Source organism: Strix uralensis, chromosome 2, assembly GCF_047716275.1.
Source record: "Strix uralensis isolate ZFMK-TIS-50842 chromosome 2, bStrUra1, whole genome shotgun sequence".
NCBI lineage: Eukaryota > Metazoa > Chordata > Aves > Strigiformes > Strigidae > Strix > Strix uralensis.
In genome coordinates, this window is record NC_133973.1 from 14,971,646 (window position 1) to 14,991,394 (window position 19,749).

A 19,749-nucleotide genomic window follows, 5' to 3' on the forward strand; every position below is an offset into this window, starting at 1 on the left:
AAGAAGCCATTATGAGATAGATATATAAGGAGCTATATTCCTTTCCCCCTTTTTTTCTTTTTAAATGCAGCAGGAGGACTTTTGTTGGCAAAGCTGACTGTATATCCACCTCAGGTTTATCAACTTCCTTTCATATCAAGCTGGGCATGAATCATTTGCCAAAGGGAACTATTTCATAGCAGGGTAGATAATACAGCATGGGTGAAAGATATTTGACAAACTCTGGTGCAACTCAGAGAGGAGCAAAATGATTTTATTTAATAAAGGATAGATCTGTGCATATGAGACCAGAAGAAAAGTCTGTCTCAACTCTCTCCCCTCCCACCACTGCAGTGGTATAATCAACATTTAAACCACCGTACATGGGCATAGCTCCCCTGCTGTCATTGGAGGTATGCTGACTCATATCAGCAAAAAATATGATCCTTGTGCTTTATAGTAGGTTTGCTAGTTTTCAGTGATTTCCCCTTGTTTTCGGTGGTCCAAGTTGTTTTCTTGGGACACTCTTACCCTATTTGATAGCCTAGTATACCCTAAATATAGGATGATAATAATATTCTACTACCTGCCTTCTCTTCCTTGACTTTTCATCCTATTGTGCCCTTGTTGAAACTTTTTCTCAGCACTTGAACGAGGAGGAGGAGAAATTATTTTTCACACCATAAGCCTGTTAGCATCGCGACGCAGAATGGAGAAAAAGGTTTTGCTTCTGCTTTGTGATTAAAAATAAACAAGACGTAGTAATTTCCGTTACCTTCGTTTAACGGAGTGAAGTCTGGTGAAGTCCCTGTATTTGTATTTCTAACTATCTGGCACTGGGATGCTTGGTGCAGTTTGGATCGATGCAGACTAGGTGGAGTAAAACTGAGCCTGTGGGGTGAACAGCGCAAGGCTGAGGAAACATGCATGAAAACAGACTGCAGATGGGCGAGATAAACAGGATCCCCAGGCTGTGACTGAGTAGGCAGGCCTCTTTAATGGCTCTTAGCAACGCCCCTGCTTTGACCCTCCTCATATGTGAGGAAAATCAAATCAATACACTGTTCTTCAAACCAGGATGCTGCAGCAGCAGCAGGGCATTGTGGCAGCCTTTGTCTCTTAAATTCCCCAACGCTTTTCGGTTTGCTGATCTCTGGATATCCATCCCTGCATCTCTGCTGAGGAAGAGCCTGACTGCATCTTTAATCGGGTTGCTTGAGCTCCCATGTACAACCTTCTTCCTATTAGCAAGTATTAGGTAGGCAATTTTAAAGTGCTTTTCGATTTGTAGGCAGCTTTAACACTGATCTGAGAACTCTATTGTATTCTCTCTAAACATAGCAGAAGCCTCTCTTTAAAACCTACTCTGTTTTAAATCTTGCTCTTCTTCTGGTTTTGTGCTTGGATGGGGCCGGGGGGGGGGGGGGGCGGGGGACGACGACACTGCTGTTTTTTCCTTCTTTTTAAATACAAATGTTGTAGCTGATTTGTGCTTTTGGAAGAGGATATTCCCTTGTTGATCCCTCCCCTGTTCTGCAGAACAGCTATAACCGGTGCCATACAGTTACTTTCAGTGTTGATGAACATCTGTTCAACTGTCTAACATATAGTGCAGGCTGCTCACTCTTTTATTCTTTAATTTTCCGGTGCGTACTTCAAAGCTGCAGATCAGGACTCTACCCACTAAGGAAGTTCTGCTTTGGTTCCAGAGATGGCTAACAGAGGACCAAGCTATGGCTTAAGCCGAGAAGTTCAGGAAAAGATTGAACAGAAATATGACCCGGAATTAGAGTCTAGGCTGGTGAACTGGATTATTGTACAGTGTGGAGAACAGATAGAGCACCCTCCTCCTGGAAGGCAACATTTTCAGACCTGGTTGATGGATGGAACCGTAAGTGTTTTCTCTAATTGTGTACTTGCATGTGTTTATATGCCCAGTGCCCTTATTTTTTGTCTTTGTCTAGCTAAATTGGCCAGAGCTTATGGCCAGTGCAGAAATATGTATCTTTGTTTCTGATTTATTTCCTTTTGATCAGGAGTCTTAATCTTAGAAGATAATTATTCTACTAGTGTACTGGGATTAGTACAGTACTTATGATTCTTATGAGTCATGCATTCTATATATGAGTGTGACTCATTCCTTCAGCACCTTTTCTCATACAGTTAAACGAGATCTGTTTTAAAATCAGATGTATACTTTTCTGTTTAAGAAATAATCAGTGTTGACAGGGAGAGGTGAAGAGATATCGAAAATCTGAAGGACTGGATTATGTCATAACTGTTTTCTTCTTGGGAATAATTCTGTAGCTAAAACATTGTATTCCATTGGTTTATTGAAAACAGGCAGATGCTGCTGTTTGCAGTGGGCTGTAAGAATACGCTAATCATTGAATCTCTGCCAAAGTGACTGTAACAATATTTCAATTGACATTGCTTATTTTTTTGGCTCGGGCATGTGGTTTCTTCTCTGTCAGTTGTTATATAATCTTTACCAGTGATTGCTTTGTTGTTTCTAGTGGATTAGGATTTATATGGTGAGGCTATTGCCATCAGTTGATGAAAGCTTTAATGCATTTCTAATATACTTTGATTACTATCAATTCACTTTGCTTTTAACTGAAGAAATTATGTCCCTGACAGAAACTGGCCAGGTCAAAAGCATTTTGCAGCATGTGCAGAAATTGCCTTCTAGTTTGGTGACTGCTTTCTAATTTTGTTTCTGTATTTATCTCTCAGCTGTTATGCAAGTTAATAAACAGTTTACATCCGAAGGGAAACGAGCCCATTGCAAAGATCTCTGAATCAAAAATGGCTTTCAAGCAGATGGAACAAATTTCTCAGTTCTTAAAAGCTGCTGAAATCTACGGAGTAAGAACAACAGATATTTTCCAGACAGTGGATTTATGGGAAGGTAAAAATAATAAGCTAGAAGTCAGCTTGCAGTCTTCATTTTACTTTGCTTTGATGTGTTGTAATTGTGCATTTTGTCTAAGGCATATTCTCTAATGTAATTATCTTTTGTTTCTGTTTGCCTTACCTCATTACCATGTTCTTCCGGTGCTGCATTATCTCCTCTGAGGGATTTATATTACCCTGAGGGCATAACGGAGCCTTTCCAAGCTCATGCGTTATCCAAAAGCCCATCATTCTGATAGAAATCCACAGACATAATAAAACAAATGTTCTTTATGCTAATTGTTTCCAAGTAAATAGCTTCTAATAGCAAATATGGAAATCCCTTATTTTCTGGTGACGAGATTTTATTGCAGTTTTCAAATTATAAGCAAAGCTTAAATTAGTGCTATAAAATGCATTCCCAGGAGCATATATGCCTCTGTGAAGCTTATGAGGGCTCATTTATGACTAGCAAGAAGCAAAACTCATTGCTAACACCATGTTAGCTGAGCATCTCTCTCTAAGGATACAGTCTTTTAAGAGAGGTCACTATGGCAACAGCAAAAAAATTCAGAGTGCCCCTGTGGTTTTGCAGTAACCCAGGTGAAGGCTATCTCCATCCCATGCTCAAAATGGAAACTGCGTGATGTAGTTCCTGAAGAGCTGAGTCATTTGTGCGTTCGTACGGCTGGTTTTGCCCACTTCTGCAGTGATGCATCCCTTCCTGGTGCTGTAGGCAAATACACCGTATGTCCTGCATCCCTCTGGACAAGGTGGTGCAAAACTCTTTGTGTGAGGGCTCAGAGCAAGGACAGCTGTAGGGTAGTGACAGGCAAGTGTGAAAGGGTCAAAAATCTGCCATGAGAATGAAACAGTGGAAAGAGAAAAATCCGTTGAGAAAGCTGGTGAGAATAGTTTGTGTAGGAACACACATGGAGCAAAAAACAGTGGAGTCTGTATTCATAGACTGTCAGGACATGTGGACGGGATGACTCCTCTGAAGGACAGCTCGAGGAATGAAAAACTAGGGAGCTCTTTGTGGATGGGATAGAAGGGAAGGATATACTGACAGCTGGAGGGACTGGGGTCTGTAATGTTCTCAGGGTGCCAGATTTGCTTGAGAAATCCTAACACTGGGCACAAGGGCAGGACTGTTTCTTCCAGTTCAGTCTTCAGTGTTCATCCAAGCTACCTTTGAATGTCTTAAATGAAGGGATTTTCACTTCCCTGGAGTAACACCCTCCCCCCCCCTCAGCCTAGCAGGCTCTTGAAAGAGAAACTCCATCTATCTTGTAAGGGATGATAATAGGTCATTTCAGATGCTGTTCTTTGCAGTCTTTTGCATCTCATAATGGCTTCATACCATGCAAATGAAAGTATGGTACATTGATCCTTAATGATGAAAAGGACTTGCTTTGAAGACAAAAAGCTCCTAATGATGGTGGCGATCTCCTCATTTCTCTTCCTTTCACTCATCACCTTTTCTCAACAGATGTAAGGAAAAAAGCTAGTAACTTCCAGAGGACAGGAAGTCAAAACACAACTCGCAACCTAGGAGGGAGACATACAAGACTTTTCTCCAGTGTTATTTTAGGACTTCCCACAACTAATCTGTCTCCTCACTTTCCCACTCCCTTTTCATCCCTCCTGCTGCTCATTTCAGTGCTGAGATGAAACAGCATGTCTCTCCAGCAGTGAGTCACTGCAAGCTTTTTGTGTCTAACCATAACTCTGACCTCTAGCATCTGTGCTGCTTCAGGGCTGAGTTGTCTGAACCTGGATGCATTAGCTGGAGAGGAAGAACAGTCTCTTTTTCACTATTTCATAGTTACAGCACTCCTACACTTCAGGCCATAACCTCTTTAGAAAGAGAGGAGATGTCTATGCATGTTTATAGGGAAAGAAAAGTACGTGTGACTGAAAAACAGCTTTTCTCTGGCACTAATTGTTTTCCAAGAGCTTTTGCTTTGAAATTCTCAGTAATGATTAATGGAAATGTTTTAGGATGCAGTCTGCTGTTGGCTGTTTCAAACTCAGTCCATCTGGTGCATTTTTTCTTCATCTCTGCAACTTCTTGGTCCAGGAGAAGTATCGCCTCTCTTTTGGTCCTTTCTTACTTGAACTTACTGAGCAGCCTTTCCTAATCCATGCCCAAGATATTATCTTCACTGTTTTTTACAGATGCCTCCCCAGTATATTTCCAGACCGGCAAGAGGTGGTTGTACCTCTGGGTACTTGTTCAGCCTTTACAAAACAGCATTTGAGGAATACTATGCAGATTTGAGGAATACTATGCAGAGCAGTGCTCCATCTTTGGGTTTGAACCTTCCCCTTTCTGGACCTGGAGAAGGCAGCCTTCCAGCCAGGTTTTCCCCAGAGAAAGGCTTACCATAAGAAGTGACTAGAGGCCCCTTGCTCCTTGTACAGGCAGTGCCAAGATCCTCTACGAAGCTGTGCTATTCAGGGCACGCTGCAGAGGACACTGAAGATGCAGAAGAAGTGCTGTCGGCGTGGGTCCCTGCAGCATGATTCAGGGATGCTGAGGCTGGGGGCCGGGCAGGCAGCCCACGTGGCTCTGAGTGAGCAAGTACAGGAGCTGAGGGAAGGCACTGACCGCAATTTTCTGCAATGCCAGGGTCAAGCCTGGCTTCAGAGAATGTGCATTATCCCTTCTGTCAGATGGCTGCAGTGCTAGGTGACTTTCTCAGTGGAAATTTAAAATTTTTTACAGCCCTTCTTATGGTCATGACCGAGCCCCTTGTATCCTTTGCTGGAAGAGGGCAAATGTCACAAGACCACACGGATTCGGGGTCTTCCCTCACCCCCAGCACCGCTCATATGCAGCAAGGAGGCTCTGCAAAGCACTGCCGTGGCCGTGGCTTTGTTTTGTCACGTGGCACTCGGCTCCCACTCAGTCTGTTTTTCCCCTGCAGTGTCTCCCACTCACCACCGACAAATAAAGCAGAGCTGAGTGCAGCGCGTGGGGGGGCTGCCAGATGGCTTCGCGAGGCCAATCATCATATTTTGCTACCCGCCTTTTGTTTCTTTTTCGTTTCTCTGCGCTTGGCGCCATTATTCAGCTCATTCACTTTTAAATCCTTCTTCACATCCCGCTTCATCCCAGTCAGTCACCCTGCTCCTTGTTATATGGGAGGCAACCCAAGGACATTGTACGTGGCATCTGTTACAGCATATGGTACATCTGCTGCTCCGGGGAGCTCTGAGTGCCTCTGCCTCACGCCCTTCCATGTGCGCCTGTGTGTGTGCACGTGTGGGATGTCAGCTCTGCAGCTGCCCTCTTAAGCAAGGACCCTGTCTGATGCAGTTTGTGTTACAAATACAGTTAAAACGAGGATCCTGGATGGCTGACAATTGATTTTCTGAGCAAGTGGTCCCCTGCAGATAGGATTGCTATAAACTTTAATAGGCTGTACGACAGCCACAGTTGGAAGCTGCTGGATGTTTTCAGCATTAGGGTCTCTTCCTCACCTCAGACAGTGTGTTAACGTATTTCGGTTTGTGTGAACCAAAGCCCTGAACTGCATCTGCCTGTAATTAGGGTGATGCATAGCGTAAACACAGAATGTGCAATGCTCGCTTCCCTCTGCACTCCAGCTGGTCCACAGTGATTTTCATTAATATTGGTCCACTGGAGGTATTTCTGAAATCTGTTATAATCAGCATGTCTCTAGTATCTCATGTTTTTATTAATTAGTTATTATCCCATATATATAAAAGTGAATAACTTACAGTCAAAATCAGATCTGATAACTAGATAAATTATCCTAGGAAAGAGGAAGAACTGGAACAGAAAGAGAGAGAGGAGAATCATAGAAACACGGAAGGACTTCAGAAGAAGGGGGAGGCAAAAGGCAGATTTCCAACAACTTACCACCTCACACAATTGGAAATATGTGCTGCAACTCATTTTTGCTAGAAAGTTTTTCAAAAGTTAACATGTCTGGGTTGGGTAATGAGTTAGAATCTGTCTGACTCCCTGCCCTTTTACACCAAGTGACAAAGTCCAGGGGAAGAACCAAGAAAAAAGGAGCAATCTTAATTTTTTTAAAAAATTTCCACGTCTCTCTTGTTTTTGATTTGTTTGTTTGTTTTTTAAAATTCAGTGGTGGAATCAGCAAAAGATGTTGACCAAAAGATAAAATTTAGTAATTATCCTCATTTTGGAAAGAGAGACAAGAGGAGGGGATACAACTTATAAATGCAAACCTCTATTGAAAATGAACCTTATATTTCAAAGATGGAAGGTGCCCTCTTGGAAACATAGTGCATTTTCAGCTAGGTGGAAGGTGTGCCTCTAGGAAAGTGATAGGCAATTTCACCTTTCCCAATACAGATGGGCTAAATTATCCCCTGAGAAGCTTTTCTCTTGTTGTTTATGCAGTGAACCTAAAGAACTGGTGATGACCAAATATGTAACTTTCACTTGACTAAAGATGAGATGAGCCCTGACTTTTTGAAATGAGGATTCAAGTGAGGTTACATAGAGAGAAAGCTGAAGAATAGTGGACTGGCTGGCAGGAGGCACTGGCAGAGGTTGCCCAGAGAAGCTGTGGCTGCCCCCTCCCTGGCAGTGTTCAAGGCCAGGTTGGACGGGACTTTGAGCAACCTGGTCTAGTGGAAGGTGTCCCTGCCCATGGCAGGGGGGCTGGAACTAGATGGTCTTTAAGGTCCCTTCCAACCCAAACCATTCTATGATTCTCTGATTATTGGCAGCCTGAGAAAGGAAGCCAGTAGGGAGGATTTGGAAGGTGATTTGGTGGTTAAATTGGGAAGGACTGATAGGAGTTAGCTGCACAGGAGCTCTCCAGGTCTGCTGTGATCTCTATTAACACAGGGCAGTCTGGAACTGCCAGGAGTTAAGTGGTGGGATCAGGCTTACCAGTTTGCAGGTGAAGAAACTGAGACACAGCACTGTTATTTAACACACTGTTCTCCTTCAGCCATGTTTTACTGAGTATATTACCATTCTTTGTACACTGAAGTGGTCTCTTCTTAGGAGAAAATTTTGCCAAAAGGATTGTCTAGAAGGACTTAAAATAGAATGGGGGAAGGCATTAAAATAGCCAGAGGCCTGGAAACCTGGAAATGTCTGAATTGTTAAGTTTCACTTTAACACTGTCCCTTTGGTGGCTTTTAATAAGCTCTTGCATGTCAGTACCTCCATTTCAGCAATGGTAAAATAGGATTTATAATGCACTTTTTCAGCAGAGCTGAGTGAGTTAGTTAATACATCGGATAAGACTGTTTATGAGTGTCCCAAGCTATTTGTGGTGCAAGCATTTTTTATATTAATTTCGTTCTCTGGCTTTCTAGGGAAGGATATGGCAGCAGTGCAGAGAACCTTAATGGCTCTGGGCAGTTTGGCAGTCACCAAGGATGACGGCTGCTACAAAGGAGATCCATCCTGGTTTCACAGGTAAAGTCCAAAGCATAGCTGCTCAGAGCTGTCTTCCCTGGGAAGCTGGTAATATCATCTGCCTCTAGGTTTTAAGAAAATTTATTGGGAAACGAAGGGAAGAATCTTTCCAAAGTTTCCTTGTAATGGAGAGATTTTCTCTCTGGAGTCTAGAGAAGGGAAGCAAAGACCTAACCAGGCAGCAACATTTTCTACCTTTCACTGGTTCCCAACTTTATCAGCATCACTGCTAGGCCCACATCTTACCACATCTTGTTGGCCTAAAGTTACACCAGGGCTGCTGGGAAGGAGCCCTGTGGGAGCTGTGTAGTGCAGCCTTTTCTCATGTAGCCCCGCCACGCCACCTTACATGTCCCTCCTGTCCCGGAGCTGGGACAGCACTACTGGTACCAGGACCAAGAGAGCATTGCCCATGGCTCCAACTCTGGTTTCCTCCTTGAGGCGCCCCTTTTGACGAGGCTGATAGAGGCTGCGTTGGTGTGGACGTGTGTGCATGTGTGTGGGGACCCCACTGGATGGCTGGCTTTTGGTAATGCACACAGGGAGGAGTGCAGCCTCCTGCTCCAGGCACCTTCGTAGCATATCCATCCTGCTGTGTGAGGGGCCCACTCTGATCACTGAGGAAGAGACACAATTCTCTTGTCCACTGATGTTATCCCTGACTCTTATTCCCTAGAAGGAGAGCAATGATACTTAGGAAACTCAGCCACGAGTTTTGATGACATTCATCTATTTAGCAGCTTCAGCTAATCCTCTATACCATTTGTGAAGAAAACAGAACAAAAATGGCAGCAGCCATGCAGATATTTGTGTCCTAAGAGTAGCTGGCAGGAAAAGCGTACTTTTGCCTCACATCAGATAACAGACAGTCTAGTGAAGGCAAGGCTGTCATGGATGTATGCAAACCCCCAGATAGTGACCCCTTTACTGAGCCTCTTCCCATTTTTCATCAAACCAAAAATGATTTCATTTCCTAGTAATCTTTTTTCTTGGGGAGTACCACTTATCTGTGAAGAATTCTCTGGTTTAGCAAAGCTGTTTATTTGCTCTAAAAACTCCATTTGTTTTGGCTAAGGAGGTTGAGAAGCAGTGACAGGAAGAAAAGGAAATCCTCCCACAGTTAGCCCTCCCGCCCCTCAGGCATATTATTGACATGAGATTCTGCCATCCAAAAGTATCTCTTACGCTGAAATGTCTGAGGCATGTTAGCAAAAAGAGACTTGGCTGCTTGTCTTTGGTTTCCTTGAATTTTCTGATATCTAGGTGAGGCTCAGCAAAAGTAAAGCAGACTTCACTTTCTTTGTCTTAAACCTTCAGCTGGTTTAACTGAGGTCTAAGGGAGACTTGAATTTTAAGTAACTGCAAACTACTATGCATTCTTTATAGGAAATTACTTTAACTTAATACAGTGCACAAATAGATTTGTATTTATGGAATATAATTGGATTTAAAATTGGATTCAAATCCAGTTACATGCTTTAATATAAACCAGACATGAAATCACTGTGACCCAGACAGTCTTATTTGTTTTATGTAACTAAAACAAAGTCCTGCATGGAAAAATTAATTTTCATCTGGACTCTTAATTGTGGGTGGGAACAGATTTCATTGGCATAAATGAAGATGTGATCACCTCTCTTCTTCCCTAGCTGTCTGTCCTGCCCATACTGCTTGGATAGCCAATCCATAGCTATTGCAGCCCCTGAAATACCATTTTATAGCCACTGCCTTAAGGAAAACGGGTGTTATTTCTATAAGGAAATAACATATTGCAGGTGAGGAGCTGTTTTCTGAGTAGCTTTCCCACCCCTTCAGTCAGCTGAAGCCCTCTCACTGCCACCCAGTGTTAGTCATAAGTCAGGGCTTTCAGGCTGACTCTTAATCGCCTTCAGTTAAATTGAAAGAAGACAAGAATAAGAGAATTCATGCAGGGTTCTACAGTGATTAAGATACCCCCACACTTGAGCTAAGACGTTTAACTTTCTGTTGCCAGTACCTCTCATACCCAGTCCCACCACCCAATTCCTCCTTCCTTGCATGCCCTAGCAAGGTTCATGGATCCATGGCTGTTTGTTTGGCAACCACAAGCACTGGGGCAAAGTTGGAATAAAAAAATAACAGATCTGGTGGGCTCAGTTTGTGGTAAGGGTGATGCCAGGTGATGGCAGTCAGGCCAAACAGAGATTGATGTAGTGTGAGACTTGCTCTCACCTTTTTTTCTACAGTCTAAGTTAAGGCCATTTCCACCAACCTAAAAGCAAAACGCGAGTATATGTTGTTATCTGTAAGACCATCATATACTAAATGTGGTGCTTATGATGGTAAAAATAACACTATATGATCCAAACTGTAAATGTAATCAACTTTTATTGGCATATCCAGGCTTCCCTTTAGTATCCCTTCTTACTACTTCTTTGCAGTTCTCATTTTTTTTCCTGTTCAGACTTTACTTTTCAACTTTCTGTGGATATACTCCACAACACAGCTGAAAATTCTAGGAAGAAAGAGGAAAAAAAAATAATAGAATGTGTTCCTGGGATTTTAATTAAAATAAAGGCAGACACAGTGAACCTGAGATTCAGTTAGGTAATAGGAGTAGTTCTAAAAAACATCCTCTGATTCCTGGCAGTAGTTCGATGCCCGTGTAAGTATTCTGGAAAAGAAATTAAGCAGCAGTAAGAGGGGGTTGCTTTCTGAGGCGTTTTGCCTCCCTCCAAAACAGCATGCTTTCTGGCAAGAGCTGGGGGATCTGAGAGCCTGTGATGGGCGTCTATAAGACCTCTTACTAGTCTCTACAGTAACACTGGAGACCCGTTCTGAAAAATGACAGGTCAGTACTGGTTTCCTGTGGATCTTTCTCACCTTTCTGCTTTGCTGGGCTTTCATGCTGACATGGTTTCTTCTCCTGCAATGTCCTGAATACCCTGAGCCCAGCAAAGAGTTTAAGAGCTTTGTTGGGCTCAAGCCAGGGTGCTCAGCACAGTACAGGATCAGACCCTCACAGAGAGGATCATGTTGATGGTTTTCAATCACAGCAGGCACCTAATCTAGCATTCTCATCTACTGGTGGGGTGGGGAGAAAAGGGGAGCTGTAACACGATGCCCTATTGCAGGGTAACCTGATCCCAGGACAAACAGACACAGCAGAGAGAAAGATTGTACCTCAGTGGGAGTAGAGTCTGGTTGATTGAAAGCCTCCCTCAGTCTGCTCTGCTGATTCATACTGCTCATTTGGTACCAACAGACTGATCCTTCTCCCTTGTAGATGACTTGTTTTCCCCACCTTGTATAAATGAAAGAGTGATCCAAGATGAACAGTTTCTCTCAAGGCAGCAGAGAACAAACTTCTGTGCTTCTTCTTAACTGCAACTTTGGCCCTCAGTGCTATTTTCAGGGAAAAGAGGCTCCTTTTAAACTCCAACAAAGGTTCATTGATCCAAAGGGCTTTTGAGACTGGGACACCAAACAAAAGTGGTCAGTATGTTTTGACAGGAGATAAAGGACTGTCATACAGTTAAGACACAGGTGCAAAGAGCAGAGTCTATTGCTTAGAGGAGAGAGATCTGGAAATGGCAACAGAGCAATTGTTCTGTCCTGCAGACAGCCATCATCGACTCCACGGAAATGAGCAAGTCACGTCTCTGTCCCATTGTTTGTCTGGGTACTTTCAGCTCTTATTTACTCCTCTGAGTTAAACTATACCAATTTGTTCTGTTGCTCTAATATCAACTTGTATTACAGCACAGGTAAGTGTCTCATTGATCAGATCCCATGGACTACAGCTGTTAAGAGCTATAGGGCTTAACGTGTGTTATATCCAGCACCACATAAATATTTTACCTGTCATAGCTGTTGGGGAAGTCCCTTGGGGTTCTGGAATAAGCGGTACAGTGAAAGTCTGAAGTGTTGTAGATTTGACCGGAGCATTACTTCTAACTTCAGGAAAGCAATGAGCCCAGCCAGTATTGTCCAGCCCATGGGATGGTGCAAATGAAATATTGCATTAGAGGGGACACGTCTGTTAGCAGGAGCCAACTTCAGATTGCTTTCAATGATCCTCTGAGAATATGTGGAATAATGGTATGTGTGTATGTTGCTTTTTTGTTTGTATTTGGACAGGAAAGCACAGCAGAATCGACGAGGATTTTCAGAAGAGCAGCTTCGTCAGGGACAGAACGTAATAGGCCTTCAGATGGGCAGCAACAAAGGAGCATCACAGTCGGGTATGACAGGCTATGGGATGCCAAGGCAGATTATCTAAAAGCATCTCTGAAGAGAAAACACTCCTTCTGCAGCATGGTCTGTTTAAAAAAAAAAAAAAAAAAAAAAGAAAAAGAAAAAAAAAGCTCATTAGTTCCCTTTCTGCCTGTTTTTTAATAGTTAGCGCTCTCTAAGGTTTGGGGTATTTTTGGTTTGGTTTGTTTTATTTGCAGCTGCAAGAGTTCATCTAGGAACTTGGGTTTTCGTGGTGGTGTGTGTCAGTTCACAGCACGTGCGCACTGCTGCCTCCTACTTTTCACTTCTGAACTATGCAAAGACAATTATTCTGTATTAATTTATTTGCAAAGTGTTATCTTCCATATTTGTCTCACACTGCACTTGTATTTCAACCAGTAACCTCTTCAATTCAGTGATGATATTGTTTGACCTAAGAATAAAGACAAATTAAAGACACCTCTTAGACTCATTATTTAAAGGAGGTAAAGGCAATTAAAACCAATGACCACATGGTACAGTGCTGAGGAGCTAAATGTTTTGAATGGTTGATCTATCTCATCTCTAACCCAGAGCCCTCTCTGAGTTACTCCTTGTTTACAGTCTATGTTACATGTTCAGTTGTGAAAGGGAGAAGACCTTGACACCATGTAGGCACTGTTTAGCAATAGCCACCACACTGGTGTGTTATCAACTGCTTTATTCTCCAATCCAAAGCACAGCACCCTACAGGCTGCTGGGAAGAAAGTTAACTCCACCCCAGCCAGACTCAGTACACCCAGGGGCAGGTGAGGCTCCAAACTCTGGGAATTCAAACAAAATGTAAAACAAGGTGAGTTTTAAACACAAAGGAAGAAATTGAAGAAGAGTGCCAGACTGCTTTTGACCTGAAAAATGCCCACAGTTCAAATTCAAATACTCTGTTACATTTATTTGGGATGGGCTGTAACTGCAGCTGGTAGTTAATTTTGGGACTGTTTGTTGGAGGGTCAATAGAGGAACTTGCTGACACAGTCATTCGGCCACAGAAGTTTACCAGAGCAGGTTGACTTGCTAGTTGGCACAGGCTGTGTGGCACATACACTTGGGGGATGCACACTATTTCCTCTGCAGGGTTTTCTTTGTTAACAATCTCTGCTGGCTTCATTTGCAAAGCCCAATCACTTCTTCCCCACAGGCAAGTGGGAGAGGAAATGTGACAATTGAACTCTATGAGATTTTTTTTTTAAATTCACGACAGACTTCCAAGAAGGCCTGAAAACACATTATCTGGGCAGGTAACAAATGGAGGGTAATGTGTTCTGACAGCTGTCTGAGTGCCTCATACATAGGTAGGGGTGACTTTTGTCTGAGTTTGAACCTAGTGACACGTGGTGGCAGCTAGTTGTCCGCTAAGCAGCCCTGGAGCCAGTGACACACAGATTGATGTGGATTCAAAAGTTTCTACCACTGAGTAAACTGAAGAGTTGATTTCCCCAGTTCAGATGAAGCTCTATCCTCCCTGTCAGGAGAAGGATGGGAATCACACCTCCCCACTTCAGTCAAGCACATGAGAAGTGATGTAAAGGTCATGTTACATGGTTGGGGCTGAGGGGATCTATAGCAGCTGCCACTGAAAAGGTCCTGCCCCCACTTGTACCTCCTCTTATACCTGTCAGGGCATCTTGGCTCCTCCACTGTGCTCTTGTCAAGCACTTTTTTTGTGTTTACTATCTGTTTAGGGCTATTTTTCTGTTATTTAGGTGTCTTAGCTCAGCAGAGGATCTGATGACCACTCCAGATGGTGCATCTGGGGTAGGAGCTCACCTTTCAGCTGTGGTGGGGCATTAGCTCAGTGCAAAGTATAACACATAACTTCCCCTTAGATATTACATTAGGTGTAATGTGAAGGGAATAGCAGTTTTTCTTACTGAAACCAAATAAGCTGATTTAGAAAATCTGGGCTGATGGCAAGACAAATGACTGGCACCAGAAATTTCACCTTTGTGAATGTGAGCAGCAGCCATCTTCCCCTAGTACAAACTAGAAAGTCACAGCCACACAGGCAAAACAGCTGGATGAAGGGAGCTGGAGGAGCTGCCTTGCATGTAAGAGGTCTGAGAGGTGACAGCCTGACCCCTCTGCCCCTCACCACATGCATGGGGGGACACAGCCTGCAGGAGCTGGACCTGAGCTTGGTGACCTGGGTCTCCCTTCTCCATTTGGCTGCAGAATTGCCATTCTGTGTGTCCGGAAACACCATTTATAAGTGCCGTGTGCCAGATGCATTCCCAGGGTATGCTGCTGATTATCTGTAGCCCAGGTGCCACGCTGTAGCCTCACCTGCCCTCCTTCTCTGTCAAATTTTCTCCCTGACATTACAGCCAGCAGAGGAGACCTGGGCAAATTCAGGTCCCTGCCATTAGCACAGCTGACTCAGAAGAGCAGACAGACCTACCGCTCAGAGCAGTGGTCCATCTAACCCAGCGCTCTGCCTCTGACAGGGGCAAAAGAGGTTACTTAGAGCACTTGAACCCAGCTTCTTTCTGTGGTCCCTGCCCTTCCTTCTCCATCAGCATCTGCGACTGTTGCAGTAGGGTACACCCCAGCAGAAGAAAGACCATGCCCCAATTAAATGTTCTTTCATCAAAGCTACATTCCTTAATTAAATATGCTTTCATTAGGTTTGGCATTCTAACAGCCTCGTTGAAGTTCTAGAAAACATTGTGTGCTTGTATAGCAAAAAACCCCCATGGTAATTTTAACAAATCATATAAGCAACAACAGCTAAGTGCTCCAGGAAAGAAAATCTATACCCTGTGGCTCCAGACACAGGACCTGGTTAGTGTGGGAACAACAGCAAAAAAGACTGATTCCTTAGGATCTTATTTTTGGTAACCCCTCCCCAAGCTCACACCACATACTTTCATTACTTTAAACCATCAAACTAATCTAGTTGTTCATATCTGGCAGTAGATGCTGCAAAGTATACTTTGTTCTGTGCATTATCCTCCCATATTCCCATATGATGGCTATAGAAGTATTAATGTTATTATTAATTAAATATTAACACACTCTGGCCCACTAATGTTCTCCTGTTAAAACATCCTTTCTACTAAGTTTACAAACATCTTAAACTAAGAAATAAATTAATATAGTACAAGGCTACTTTAGTAACCAAGTTAGCAGGAAACATTTTTGCTTTTCTTACATTAATGATAAACCATTGTAAATTTGCTTCTACTGCATCAAAACCACTTATGCAGTGAAGCCTAATTCAGAAGCCTAATTAATTTCTATGACAACCTTCTGCGTTGTTACTACTAAAAGCCTTGATATACATTAGAATGGAGACCTAGGGGAGCTTTGAACAGGTACCAAAGGGTATGGTGTAAGTGAGCGCTTGGGAGGGAGTGTGCATGTGTTTCCCCTCCTAGCTACTGGGCTCTCTAAAGCTTAAGGGAGGGTTCCCTCCACAGGTGATGAACAACATCTCACACAGTTTGACATCAAGCATGAGCTAAGGTAAGACCTGCTTACATGCTGCCTATAACCCTTCTTGAAGCCTGGCTGTAACTCGGTCAACTGTCACAGCTTAAAACCAAAACAACATATTCTTGTGAGAAAGTGCTTTAAATATCCTCCCCACCCCAACAGTTGTACCAGAGAAAGCCCCATCAGAGCAGGCTGGACCAGAAACACCTTAAACATTGCTGCCATTGTGCTTCAGTTTGCCATACCTGTAGAAATGTAAATGACATTTATTTGCCTTCTTGAAGGTTTTTTGACCATGACCTCATTGTGGACAATTGCATAGTAACTTCTTTTCAAGATTAAGGTGGCATCTAATGGCCTGAAAGGATGCTGTATAGGTGTGTGAGTGAGGAAGAATCACATACATGAGCATGTAATTCAAGTTTATTCCCATTTATGAGGAGAGCAGAAAGAAAATACAATGAACAGAAAGTCAATATTAAGTTCAGCCAGTTCAATTAAGCTGGAGCTAGAGGACTATTAGGCTAACATAACATGACATTCTTTAAATAAAAACTAATGAGGGTGAATGGCGTGAGAAGGCTTCTCTCTTCAGTAAATCTGTCCGTAGCATCACTTCACAACACACCTTTGCGGAGCAGCCTCCCCCGCGCTCAGCAGGGGTGTGAGGAAAAGGTGCTGCTGGCAGCCGACCCTTCCCTTCCTCCTGCCAGCCCGGGCTCTTTGCACTCCAGCCACTGCACACTATGACCAAGCTGACCTGTTTCACTAACTGCCTAGGCCAAACCAGAGCTACCAGGGAGGAAGGGTGAGGACTGAGGACATCAGAGTTTCATTTCTATGTCTGTAATCGATTCTGTTTGGCTCTGGCTGTATTGTTTGGCTTTGCTGTTTCTCTTGTTGAAAGCAGGGCTCATACTCAATGGTGATGGCTTGAACAGCTTGGGCATTAATAGCATCGATGATATGGTAATGTCTCCTAACTAGAAATAAACTTTAAATATCTTGAGAAGAGAAGCGAGCACATTTAGATGAAAGAGATTCAGCCATTGACTCTAATGTCCCTTCTGTGACTGCCATGGTAGTTCCTGAACCAGGGAGTGGGTGAGGAGCCACCAAGGCTGCAGATGTGCGTGTGTACACAGACCCCCCCCTCCAGCTATTTTGTCTTCTATAAATGTAAACATAAAAGCTGATTTTGTAATGTATGCATAAGCTACTAAAGCAAAAAATCTGTAGCACCCTAAATTTAAGGCGAACCCCAAATAGACAGGAACAGACAATTTTGTCAGTACGTGTTTTGTGCACAGTATGCTCTTGACTGGAAACATGGGTCTTCCCTCTCTGGGGACTTGGTGTCCTGTAGAAAAGGCAAGTAACATGGGCATGAAGACGGCACAAGCGACGGCTAAGAAAACACGCACAGGCAGCCACCTGTCCCCACTCTAACAAACGGATTTACCTCTGTAAACTCTGCTGAGGTTGTTCTTCCCACCTGAATCTTCAAAATAAACCCACAACAGTTCTGTGACTAAGCTCAAGCAATAGAAAGCCATGAGGTAAAATGGAAGACGGGGGGATAACAAAAAGATATTAACTATTACTATAGAGGGAAAAGCACAGCCTTGGGTGGAAGGAAATTTTCCTGCTCTCATCTTGCAGTGTTCATGTGACAGCACAGTACATGATGCTATGACATTCAAGTAAAGTTATAATGCCATTTCTCAGATGCAGAAATAAATTTGTCTGTAGTCCTATTGGATTTATAGAGGAAATTAGAGAGGTGACCTTTCTCCCTAATGAAATTTCTGTTAAATGGCTCACTTCAGTAGAAATGTTACTCTGTTACTGTGCAGGAGTAAATCCCATGCTCTAGAGAGTCAGTGCTCTGCAGACTGCGTGGCAGGTTTAATGCTTATGTCTAGGTTCAGAAGAAGTAATGTCCAGAAATGTAGGAGCAGTCTCTGCTCTGCTCTGGTCTGAGGCCCTGCAGGGCCAGGCTGGCCAGGTGAGGGGGGAGACAGCGCTAGAGGGAAGGAGCAGGCACCCCCAGGCACGTGGCTTGCGGGGGCTTGAAGCAGCACAATGTGTCTGAGACGGACTGACGATTGCTGGGTATTTCCAAACTGGATTTTAAGAAAGTGTATGCATTGTCATCTTGTCAGTGAAGATGCGAGGTGGATGAAAGCTTCTGTGTTTGCACAAAAGATCAGCTAAATGCTCCGTTTTGCTCATTTCTTGTTAATGCACAGAAAAAGATAAGGACAAAAATGAGCAGGGATTGTTTCCAGGAGCAGGTTTTACATTAGTGTCATTATGAGTCAACACTTCATTCTAAATTTCTTTGTATTAGCTCCCACACATAATGTAGATAGAAGGGTAGTTCTGCTGTTTCCAGCTCCTTCCAACACGCAAACCACGAGATGTTGTTTTGACAAGGTTCTTAGAGATGCTGCAGGGCCTCCCTCCAGGGATGTGCCTTAACACTCCCAGAGCTGCTGAGCACCTGACCCGGTCTTTGGGGGTTTGGATCTTGGTAAAAGGGGGACAAAACCACTTCCCCATCTCGTAGAAAAACAGTCACATAAATGCAGGTCTGGCTTTAAAGTGCTTGGCTACCATGGCAACGTTGGTTTTCCAAGTGAATAGAAAAAGCTTTTAATACAAGGAGGAAAAATCCTTGCATTTCTGGTAGCAGTTTGGAAGGTGCGAGTGGGATATCAAAGAAGTCTGTGCATGTACCAGGAGCGATCATCATCTCCTGACATCCTCCAAAGAGACCTTTTCCCCTGATCTGCCACGACAGCTCCAATGAATCAAGCACTGTGGCACAGTTTGCAGCAGTGATGTTAAATCAAAGCAGTATTTCTTGGATTTCCCCCTACCTCAGAAGAGTATTTTGGAATATGGTGAACAGTTGGATGTGATGATCTTAAGGGTCTTTTCCAACCTAAATGATTCTGTGATTCTATAAAGATGGGCTACAGCTAGGTCCCCCCACAAGCAGCACCTGGAGGTTTTGCTACTGATAAGCAACAGTTTGAGCTGTAGCCAGGTGACTTTGACTGCTAGATTGCACGAAGGAACTTCAGTGAAAGGTTCAGACCTTGCCTGAGGAAAGATAAAGTGAGGTAAACAAAACTCAGGCTCATGTGCATAAGCTGAAGTGCACTTTGCTTTCCTGGTGTGGGAGCTTTTGCTCTGAGGCAGTGTCCCTAAAACATCTCAGCATTGGCAGGACCTGCTGGGAATGTAGCAAAGCAGCTATCAATCCTTCCTGACTGTTTGTTATTAAGTGTGTTTTGTTGATGGAGCTGTTATTAACCAGGGGCAGTGTGGCCACAGCTGAAAGTGAACTGTGTAGGAGTGTGGCTGTACGAAGGAATCTTTCTCCCAAGTGCACATGGTCCTTGGAGGAGCTGCTGGGGTCAGAGGACAGCTGGCTCCCTTGGGGGAGGCTCACAGCTAAGATGTGCTGACTGCCATCATGAAGGTCAATGGAGTGAGTTTTAGGGAACTTAAGGGCCTGCAGTTCCTAAGTCCTGGGAATTATTTTTCATACTCCTGTGCATTCAGTTTCATCCTCTACAGTTTGTATTGGAGACCTACTCTTTAGAACTGTAATTAAAAAGCATTTCTGCTTGGGGCTCAAAAAGAGACCCACTGAAATCATAGCAGGTGTTTTGTAAGAGATTACTTAGCCCTGCTTAAAAAACAAGAGTTACTTTCTTTTCCTGCTGTGAAACATT

The 19,749-nt window shown here is 43.5% G+C and overlaps 1 protein-coding gene across 2 annotated transcripts; it reads left to right on the top strand.

Annotated features, from left to right (window-relative positions):
- The first annotated feature begins 911 nt into the window (after positions 1-911).
- TAGLN3 (transgelin 3) lies at positions 912-12,985 on the top strand. 2 transcript variants are annotated; one of them, XM_074860873.1, is made up of 5 exons: positions 912-1,237; positions 1,641-1,870; positions 2,716-2,890; positions 8,209-8,311; positions 12,431-12,985. In XM_074860873.1, exons 2-5 carry the CDS (start codon positions 1,691-1,693, stop codon positions 12,570-12,572), a joined length of 600 nt encoding a protein of 199 aa, XP_074716974.1. In that variant the 5' UTR covers positions 912-1,237; positions 1,641-1,690; the 3' UTR covers positions 12,573-12,985. The 2 variants fall into 2 exon arrangements, with proteins under 2 accessions (XP_074716974.1, XP_074716975.1); XM_074860874.1 differs by having other exon boundaries at positions 1,689-1,870.
- Positions 12,986-19,749: the final 6,764 nt, after the last annotated feature.

Bases quoted from the DNA above. Each gene is read 5' to 3' on its own strand.
- TAGLN3 (XM_074860873.1), top strand. From the start codon at position 1,691: ATGGCTAACAGAGGACCAAGCTATGGCTTAAGCCGAGAAGTTCAGGAA. The intron at 1,871-2,715 runs GTAAGTGTTTTC...TTTATCTCTCAG, and splicing joins CCTGGTTGATGGATGGAACC to CTGTTATGCAAGTTAATAAA. The intron at 2,891-8,208 runs GTAAAAATAATA...CTGGCTTTCTAG, and splicing joins GACAGTGGATTTATGGGAAG to GGAAGGATATGGCAGCAGTG.